The sequence below is a fragment of the Phytophthora infestans genome, genomic scaffold, assembly GCF_000142945.1.
Source record: "Phytophthora infestans T30-4 supercont1.47 genomic scaffold, whole genome shotgun sequence".
Taxonomy (NCBI): Eukaryota; Oomycota; class Peronosporomycetes; order Peronosporales; family Peronosporaceae; genus Phytophthora; species Phytophthora infestans.
In genome coordinates this window covers 504659-514503 of record NW_003303712.1, presented here as the reverse complement: position 1 = coordinate 514503, position 9845 = coordinate 504659, and the positions used below count along the sequence as shown (strand labels likewise).

The following is a 9845-nucleotide window of genomic DNA, read 5'->3' as shown; positions in this document are numbered from 1 at the left end:
TTGTGGTGTATTCTTTCCAGTGTTCCAAGGCTGCGAGGGCTGCTGCAACCATACAGGGAGGCTCGCCGCCACCTCAGGAGGCGCCATAGATTTGAGCCATCTACACGCGTTAAGCCAGCCTTCAGTCGAGTCGGTAGATCCGGGCGAGAGCGCCACGAACGTGTCAGGGTTCGAGTCTTGAGGCGCCGCGGGAACGCTCGTCGAGGTGTCTCTCGGGACCGAGCTTTCTTCAATCCTTCCAGTACCCGCATCCGGGCCACTCTAACCACGTACTCGGACACCGGCACGCTGTACCATAGAGTGCACGGCCCCAATACCTTCAGTAGTAGTCAAACTCGGTCGGGAGGGATCAGTTAGGATCTCCTGCGGTCCAGCGACCGTTCCTTCGTCTCCAGACTCGTCGTAGACGTCTTCGTAAGGGCCTTGCGCGGAAGACATCTCAGCCCCCAATGTTTCTCCGTCAAAGTAGTAGTAGTACACGCTCTTCTGCGAGTCTTCACTCAAACGAGACCTTCTCCAGCAAGCAGACTACCCTGCTTCTCCACCAAGTGTCGTACACCACCTCTAGGGTCGGGTAGCTCGCGGCTGTTTAGGGAGTACGGTCTCGAGCAGTGGCAGGAACGGTAGCACAAGATAACTTAATACTCCAAAAAGCTTCTTGTTTCTTTCTCTCACTCAGCTTAGGCAAGAGGTAGTAGATGTAGGACTGAGATTAACGAGGGCCTACCGCCAACTCGCTTTCCTATACACGACACCGCTCAGTTTATCTTGATCAAAAGAGTCCTTCTCCATGACATCCGTCCTCGTGCGGCGACAGGAAGGTCCGAGACGCGGTCCACCTTGCGCATCCGGCCTTGTCCCCAGTCACGTGGGACGATAGGAGGGAGCTCACACACCGTTCCTGTACTCCATCGTAGCGTTCCAATACAATCACACCATAACTTCACCGGTCCCATGTGCCGAGTGAGTGGGAGCTTGCGGGGTCAACGGGAACCAGCCGGCCCACCGTCGCAGCTCGTTGACCTTCCGCGAGATCCTTGGCACCAAAGCCTGCCCGCAGCGGCTGGGACAGACACACTACATTCTCCGGGATACGGGACATATTTCGAAGTGGTGGTTCTGCTGAATGCCATGGTCCGTCATAACGGGTAATCGGGAATATATACTACTTCTTTTTTCTTTGTCAAGTCACTATCAACGAAGTAGGGTATAAAAACGATTACGGCAGATACCGGTACCGGTAGAAGATCGATGAGTCATCGATCGTCGACGATGACAGGTAAAGATAAAAGCAGCATTCATTTTCCCCCTAAATGAAAAAAAAAGTCTCGAAGGAAGCAGTGTGTTGAAAACCCAACACCCTCATTCCTCTACGTAGATCGGCGACGACGTCGGAGCGCTATTTTATCAGATACTGAGTCGGGTAGAGGCGAGTCGACCGTAGGCGCCGCGGGTGTCAGCTTGTTCAACACGGAGGTGGCGAGTCCGATAACGTTTTTTACGCTTTCACTTTGTTGCTGTCGGGCACCGTCACATTTCTCGTCTACGAGGAGAGGCTTATTCTGTGGAGGCTCGGCGTTTGCGAGGGCAATGACCATGATGACGACTAGCACGGACAGGATGAGAGTGACCTTCATCGTTGCAGCTCGGAAGTTTATTCCGAAATGGCACTGGTACTTTCACCGAGGAACGTGGTGAACCCAGCAGTGTCGAGGAGACGACGGGGTGAAAAGGTGATCGCTGCTGACCTCAATCGTTGTGACGCCATGAAGTAAGCTCATTAAGACGAAAAAACTCAGATACGCGGCTTGCGTTCGTGTTTCTTAGTTTTGAGGAGGAGCGTTAGACAAACACCTTTATTATTCTGTTGAACGGCCTGCGATTACTGTACTTCTCTCACTATTGGAAAAAAAAGTTGCTGTTGAACTTCTGTAGACGCACTGCGAGCAGTCCTCTGTCGTTACTGCACTGACAAAGGCGTGGTATAATAATGCAGTCGACGTCTTCGGGGCACGCTCTCCATTTTGTTTCAGCAGATAATGAGAAATTATTTGTATTTTCCAGAGTAACAACAGTATCTTTTGTTTGTCTAACTGTGCATCACTCCGCAATGTCAGCACACCCTCTTCCTCTAGCCAAAGAAGCAGCATTCACGGTGTGTGGTACACGGCAATCGGTCTTGTGGGAGTAACTGGAGCTTCTCCACCACTGACGCTCTACTTTGAGAAGAACTCGGACATTGAATACACTCTGCAGCTCCTTTTGAAGAGTACGTCCCGATGGGGCATGGATTTGCCCTGTATTCTGTCGTAGCGTACGGACAAAAGTAGCCCGCAGGACACCAGCCACTGCACGACGCAGCAGTCAGTCCTTCTACGTCTCCGTAAGAGCCTTCTGGACAGCGAATGCGGATTCCTTGACGACAGTAAAAACCCTTTGAGCAGATTCTGACGTCGTTCTGCGTCGCATTGCGACCGTCGTCCATCATTCCACTCGTTAAGACACTGAAGTATCCGCTTCTCACGAACAACGGTTCGTTCCCAGTACCTTCAGGACAGTACGTTACACTGCTGCCACACTCGTGCTGTGTCTTGATAACACTCGGCGGCTCTGGATACGAAGGGCAGTAATACCCTGGCGCACATGTACCAGAGCACGCTGCAGTAGTGAGACCACTCGTGGCACCGAATGTACCTGAAGGACACTGATACTTGACGCCGTTAACGCAGAAATACCCTCGTTCACAAGGTCTCTGGAAGAATCGTGTAGTGTTGGTGACACCAATGGCGTAATAGCCTTGAGGAATAGCCAGCGGTTTAGAAGACCCCGTTCGACAGATGAACCCATCGCCGCCACACTCAATCTGCGTCGGAGAAGTGCTTCCCTCGGGACAGAAATACCCTCGAGTACACAAACCTGCACAGAGTGGAGAAGTCTCTGCTAACTTGTCGCCATACCGTCCAGCAGGACACAGAAACTTCTTGCCGTCAACGCAGAATGCCCCGGGTTCACAACTACGAAGCAGATCCTCGCTATGCGATGTCGTTATGCTGTAGCCTTCAGCTTTAGAAGGAAGCGGGCGAATGGAGTAGTAACCTGTCTTTACGGGGGTCGGGACTGCGCTTCCCCTTGGACAGAACACGCTCTCGTCTCCACATACGCGCGCTGTGCTATTCCAACTCGCAAGGGGACAATAAAACCCGGACGAACAAACACCAGAGCACGTCGGTCGAGTTTCTAAGGTTCTGTCGCCGTAGTACCCTGCAGGGCATGGAGAACGTACCCCATCCTTGCAGAAGTAACCTCGTTCACACGGAAACTGCTGCGAGCGCGTGTACACCGAGTTGTTGCTAGTTATGCTGTCTTCGATAGCATTAAGAATCGTCTTATCCACGAGATCACAGGTTAACGTTGTTTTGTGGAAGTGTAAAGCGTACTTTGAAGTGTTAAAACTGTCTCCACCAGCTTTACGGAAACAGGAGCAGGACCGTCGATCACTTGTGCTGACAGTAGTATACTCCGGACACGGGTGACACAGATTAGCGTCGTCTCCAGTCTCTGGCTTAAAGGTTCCATCAGGACACGCCACACATCGAGCTACACGAAAGGAAAAGTCTCCATAGTCAACGACGATAGGACTCCGACCGGTTACCACGTCCATGAATGCACTGACGGTAGTGGAGTAGTCTCGGTACTTGCCTGGTTCACAGCCAGGAGCTTGGCTTCCATCTGGAATGATCGCATGAGCTTGTAGTGACGTATAGTATCCCTCGAGGACTTTTCGAGGCTGAGCAGAAGCCACAGGACAATACACAGCAGCCGAGCCACATTCACGTTGGGTCGGCGTTGTACTTCCAGGAGGGCAAAAGAACCCTGCAGCACACGGACCAGCACACGTCGATCTCGTCTCCATCTCTTCAGAGCCGTAAGTCCCCGCTGGACACGGATAACACGTTCCTCTGTACGCAAACTCTCCTGGCTTTGCCTTACGATGAGCATAAAATCCCGCTCCAGTGTCAGTATCATCAGAGACAGCACAGTATCCTGTATATGTTGCACTTGGCAGCGCTGAGCCTTGTGGACAGAAGTTTACACTCGTACTACAAGCCACAGCTTGAGCCACGATGCTTCCTTCCGGACAATAGTACCCAGCAGCACACGGACCCGAGCATTGGAAAGTAGTAAGGCCGGTTTCATTGCCATACACCCCAGCAGGACAAGCAAAGCGCTCTCCCTTCACACAGTAGTGGCCTGGTTCGCATCTTCTTTGCGCCACGCGAGTGATTCGGTCCTTGGCTTGCTCTGCTTCTAAGACGTCGACAGCTACTGAGCTTGTAGGTATTCCTAGACCCACAGTGTAGAACCCTGGGCTTACAAGAGTTGGAATCGAAGAACCAGAAGGGCAAAACGTATCCACACTTCCACAGGATAGCTGGGTAGCGCTTATACTGCCTCTAGGGCAGAAGTGTCCTGCGTTACACTGTCCAGAGCACGTAGCGCTCGCAAGGCCAGTGACGTTGCCAAAAGTTCCACCTGGACAGAGTCTAGAGCCGCCTGGAGCCTCGTTGGGACTGCAAAACGAGCCTACTGGACACGCCACTTCCTCTGTTCTTCTTGTCGTTTTAACCACGTGTGTGCCTGGACGAGGTGCTCGAGGTTTTGCGCTTCCTGCTGGGCAGAAAGTGTCGTGATCACATGGCCACGTCGTGGCTGAGGCAGTTCCTTCCGGACAGGCAAAACCAACAGGACAAACACCGGAACAGCTCGCGTCACTGAGTCCTGCTGTGTCTCCATACGTCCCAGCAGGACACGGGGCCGGTTTAGTGCTGCCTATGGGGCAAAAGTGGCCAACTGGACACAAGTTTGTGCACTTTGACGCTGAAAGTTTCGCAGCAGCTCCGTAAGTCCCAGCAGGGCATTTCTGCGATCTTCCAGCGACGCAATACGATCCAGAACTGCACGGACTGATGCTGCTGCGACGTCGAAGTGTCGGCTCTCCTCCTAGTGCGTAGAAACCTTCAGGTACTGGAACCGGAAGCCTCGAGCCCAGAGGACAATACACATCTGCTGCGCCGCATTCTAGTGGTGTGGCAGATCCCTCCGGACAACAAAAACCTTCAGGACATGGAGCTGAGCATTGTTTCGTACGTAAAGCTTCTCCAGCTCCGTAGACGCCAGCGGGACACGGTCGTCGCTCTCCACCTCTACAACATCAAAAACGCATTAAGTGGTTAACCTGTATGGTTCATCCCCAATTTCAGCTTACGTGCAATAGAAGCCGGGCGGACAAGGCATAGCACCAGGACACGGCTGCGTCGTGGTCGCTCCTGGGACCGTATAATAACCTTCGAACGTGCATACACGCTGCTTTCGACGTCTTGACGTGGCACCTCCGACACAAGCCATCCACGCGACAAGCAGCACGACTCGCTTAACCTGCATCCTTCAGCGAAACACGTCTCTCAACCTGCTTCCGTTTCCTGTATTTTCACAGATCGCATTGCTAAAACGATATCCTACAGCATAATTTTCCACACCATTTCCAAGCAAAAAGCAGTTTTTTACGTATGAAAATGTCCTGTCACTACGAGAGACCAAAAGACTCACAAGGCGTTCAAGCGCCTCAGCTGGTTCGCTACATAAGGCTACACTACCGCTGCGTGCGCTCTCTGTTTTGCCTTCCTCGTCTTCCTCTTCCGAGTGGCTCGGGGTCTTCTTCATGGCAATCCAAACTAAGTGGCCGCAGCAGACCCACCAGCGTCTGTGCCCTGGGCCACCTGCAAGTTGCCCTCGTAGTACACCTGCCACAGCTGCACAAACACCACGATGTACACCACCAGCAGCGAGCCGAACACGTTCGCCGTGAACGTGGCAGCCGTGTGGTCCCAGCCACAGTATTCTGTGATACTCATCTTGACCATGGGGTAGAACTGGCTCATGACGAAGAAGCCAAAGAACATGGCAGACACGTAGTTCCACGGGTTCGTGGCGTTCTCGTACTCAAAGAAACGCACCAGCGCCACCAGTTGACTGAAGAGCAGCGTGAAGAAGAAGAGAACGTTGGGAATCTCTGTCCACGACGTCTTCTGACCGGCACCCGTGTTGGCCCACGACTTGTCCTTGCCTGTCACACGCGCCTGAATGGCCTCCACAATAGCCATCATCGTAATGAACGAGAACGAGAACCACGTCTGCTGGGCGCGCCACACGTCGTTGTTGTCCACTGCGCGGTTAGCGAGCAAGTTCAGCACCCAGCGACAGAACGTCACGGGCAAGAAAGAGTACAGGAACTTGGTTCCACGCGCGTAAATGGGGGCGTCGCCCGTGCACAGGTAGTAGACGGCGATCGACACGTAACACAGGGCCGGGATGGAGCCGAACGGATACAGCACCGAGTCGTAGAAGAACATCTTACGCGGGAACGTGAGCGACGGCTTCGGGTCAGGGGCAGGCACACGCGGGGGACGCCAGTCCGGGTCGACTTCGCTCTCATTCTTCATCAGCAGAATCTGCACGGCACCCTTGGCCCAACGTTTCTTCTGTCCCATGGCAGCAGCGACCGTGTCGGGCACAGCTCCTTCGCACAGACGGATACGGTCCTTTGCGTCTCCTTCAAAGTCCTTGCGGAAGTACACCGAGTCCCAGCCAGACGTGTGCAGCACGTTACCCGTGTAGGCATCTTCTGTCTGGGTACCGTAGCAGATTCCACCAATCGAGTCGAAGGCTTGACGACGGAAAACGGCGTTGGTACCGGCGAAAGCGGCCGAGTCGAAGCCGTCACGTCCGCACTGCACGGCGTCGAAGAAAATGGTATTCTTGTGTCCACACGGGTCGCCCATGATGGTCAGTTGCGGGGTGTCTTCGAAGTACTGCGGGGTCTGCACGTACGAGACCTGGTTCCACGAGATATCGTCAGAGTACTGACGACCTCCACCGTCCACCGCCTCGCCCTCCGAGAAGAAGAAGGGCAGCACCGCCAATAGGAACTTGGGGTGCGGCTTCATATCGTTATCCAGAATCAGCAGGTACTTGCCGTCTGCGCCTTCGTTAAACAGCGCGTTGTTGATGTTACCGGCCTTGGAGTGGTGCGTCTCGGGCTTCATACGTCCAATGAACGTCACACGAGGGATGCCGCGGTCACGGTAGTCGTAGTCATCCGAGAGCGAACCCACGGCACAGTCACGACGCTGCACGCCCTTGCCGCCCTCCTTACGCAGCTCGCGCACCGAGCTGTGCTGACGACGCCACGACTTCAGGCTCTGGTCGTCCTGGACGGGACCCACCACGCGCTCGTGCATGAGTCGCGCCAGATCGCCACGCAAGTCACCAGCGACCTCAATCACCTTGGTGTTCACCGTCACCTTGAAGTGGTTGTTGGCGTCCCACACCGACTTGGTGTAGCCATCATCCAGAATGAAGATGTGCAGCAGCTCCGGGGGATACTGCATGGCCAGACAGTTCTTCAGCGTCTGCATAGAGTCCGTCACAGGTTCCATGTAGTGACACAAGAAGATGTCGACTGTGGGCCACTGCTCCTTCGGGATGGGCGGCTTGAAGTCGTTCATGTAGCGCGCGCCACGACGGATGGGGCGCCACATACTGAAGTTGAATAGCAGACCCAGGAAGTAGTTGAGAAACTCGCTGAAGATCATCATGGCGTACATGAGCCACGACATGAACGGCACGTCCTTGATACAGTATCCATCGCCAGAGTCCGCGTCAAAGTTGACGGTCGAGCTGTAGCATCCCGTCGTCTCACTTGTCGGCAGCCCACTGCATGGAAGCGTAGGACGCGCGTGGTCGCAGAAATACTGCTGCGGGTACATCGTCGTCAAGTAGTAGAGCCAGAAGATACCGGTAGCAGCCGTGCCGAAGTAGAAGACGTGGAACATGCCACTACCCGACATCTTGTACTTGCGGATGTTGGGCGTCTCCACGGGCTCAGCCGCGCGGTTAGCGATCGAGTACGTGGACATGGCGAACGAGCGGAACGAAGGCTCGTAGTAGTTGCGCACGCCAGCAATCGAGTCGTTGTACTGACTCATCTTGCCGTCGGGGCCCTGGACGCCAGAGTCCATGAAGCGGATACTGCGGCCGTTGTCCTTCATGCTCACACCGCCCTCCTTGGCGTGTTTGGGGTCCACGAACGACGTCGTACTCATGTACGTGCGGTGTGGCACATGCTGCCAGCGATCGGGCACCTGGCCCTTGTTGTTCATCGAGACTGACGGCATTTGCGCCTGCGAGATGCTCACGTCCGGGTTGCCGTCTTCCGAGGGCATAGCCTCACCACACTCGGTACAGAAGGCGGTGCCAGCAGGAACAGTAGCAAAGCAGTTCTCACACACGAGACGCACGCGTTCCGTCATCGTCTGAGCTGGAAGAGTGGCGCCAGTGGGAAGCTCAGGCATCTGCTCTTCCACGGGGCCCAGTTGAGCGTGTGCACCCACGCGGTTGTAGCACATGAGACCCCAGCGCATCGACAGCTGGTTGAGGCCGCCGACCACGAAGACTGCGCCCCAGATCACGAACATGAGCGTCTGGGCGCTAGCGTCGATGCCGTCCATTGCCGCCTTGCCGCCGTCCTGGATCGACGTGTAGGCCACAGTCGACAGCACAGCGCCAGAGTCGATGAGACGCGAGACACCATCAGCAGCCATCCAGCCACCCGTGATGGCCGAGAAGACAATGTACTTGAAGCGGTGGTTCTCCAGCTCCGACGTCTTGGACGAAGAGCAGCACACGAGCTCGAAGATAATCATGAAGGCGATCACGAACTCCTGGCGAGCCAGCTGGTTGTCCGCAGGGAACACGTTGATGCCGTCGTACGCGTCCACGAGCAGCAAATAGCAGGCGATGAGGCCGCCTGTGATCAGGATCAGGATGTACGGGCCAAAGATCGTCATGAACCCCACGATGAGCGCGATCACGAAGCCTGCACCACCTCCGGCGGCCACGGCGACCCACTCATTTGTGTCCGAGAGGGAGACGATGGCGGAAAAAGCTACCACAAATCCCCTGAATTGATCAAGATACAAAATATGAGAGTCAGTTATAAATAGACTTGGAAAATGTAGCTGGCTCTCCTTTTGTCAGAGTGATGGTCAGGTTGGGCACTTACATCGCGAAGGCGGAGAGGAACTGCGTGGTAACGAAGAGTGAGCGTGCCCCGAGGGACAGCGAGGACCAGCCGCCGCAGGACAGCGACACGCCGCCCAGGATACCCACGACGGAGGCGATAATGCCCGCGCCGGTGAGCCCCATGCTGCTGAAGAGCCGCTGCTACTGGCTGGTGGTAGGAGTGTAGGTCTTCCCTGTTGAGTGTCTGGCTTGTAGGTCGATCCGACAGGTCGAAGCCGATGTGGTAAGGCGCCTAGGCACTCGACTCCAGTGAGGGGAAGAAGGCCGGCGCGCTTTGGTCTGCTGTCGAGTGAACTCAAAACCAGAAATGAGGTCCTGTGGGCGCTCGGTTTCCACTTGCCGGGTGTTTTCTCTGTGAGAGGCGGGAGTTTCCTCTGGCGTGCGATCGGAGAGATAAATTACCGTAATTTATTGCAAGAATCCAAAACGGAAAGCAAAAAGCGAGAGACGGGACGCCGAGCTAAAACTGGCTCCATCCTGCAACTCAGGATTCGACAGGAGTTTCATTAAGCTTAGAATCAATGTTCATGTACTTAGGTTACCAGTACTTCAGTTAAGTAAGGCCGTCTTGTAGCCACTACTATTCATGTCCAAGACGTGCCAGCAAGGGTAGATGATTCGTCGCAGCGCGTAGTGTGTCATGAACTTTGCGTTATTTTTAGTCCGAGATAGATTGCATCACGGGCTGTCCCCGTCAGCATTGC

General features: G+C 54.7%; 2 protein-coding genes across 2 annotated transcripts; both read right to left on the bottom strand.

Annotated features, from left to right (window-relative positions):
• Nucleotides 1-2089: 2089 nt before the first annotated feature.
• Nucleotides 2090-3729, bottom strand: PITG_17008 (uncharacterized protein; the record flags this gene model as incomplete). Its single annotated transcript, XM_002897170.1, has 3 exons — nucleotides 2090-2093; nucleotides 2319-3032; nucleotides 3653-3729. The coding sequence occupies 3 exons, from the start codon at nucleotides 3727-3729 to the stop codon at nucleotides 2090-2092; spliced, it is 795 nt and encodes a 264-aa protein (XP_002897216.1).
• A 1810-nt stretch (nucleotides 3730-5539) lies between these two features.
• PITG_17007 (cellulose synthase catalytic subunit [UDP-forming], putative) lies at nucleotides 5540-9474 on the bottom strand (the record flags this gene model as incomplete). The annotated part of the gene is made up of 2 exons (XM_002897169.1): nucleotides 5540-9018; nucleotides 9122-9474. The coding sequence occupies 2 exons, from the start codon at nucleotides 9262-9264 to the stop codon at nucleotides 5733-5735; spliced, it is 3429 nt and encodes a 1142-aa protein (XP_002897215.1).
• Nucleotides 9475-9845: the final 371 nt, after the last annotated feature.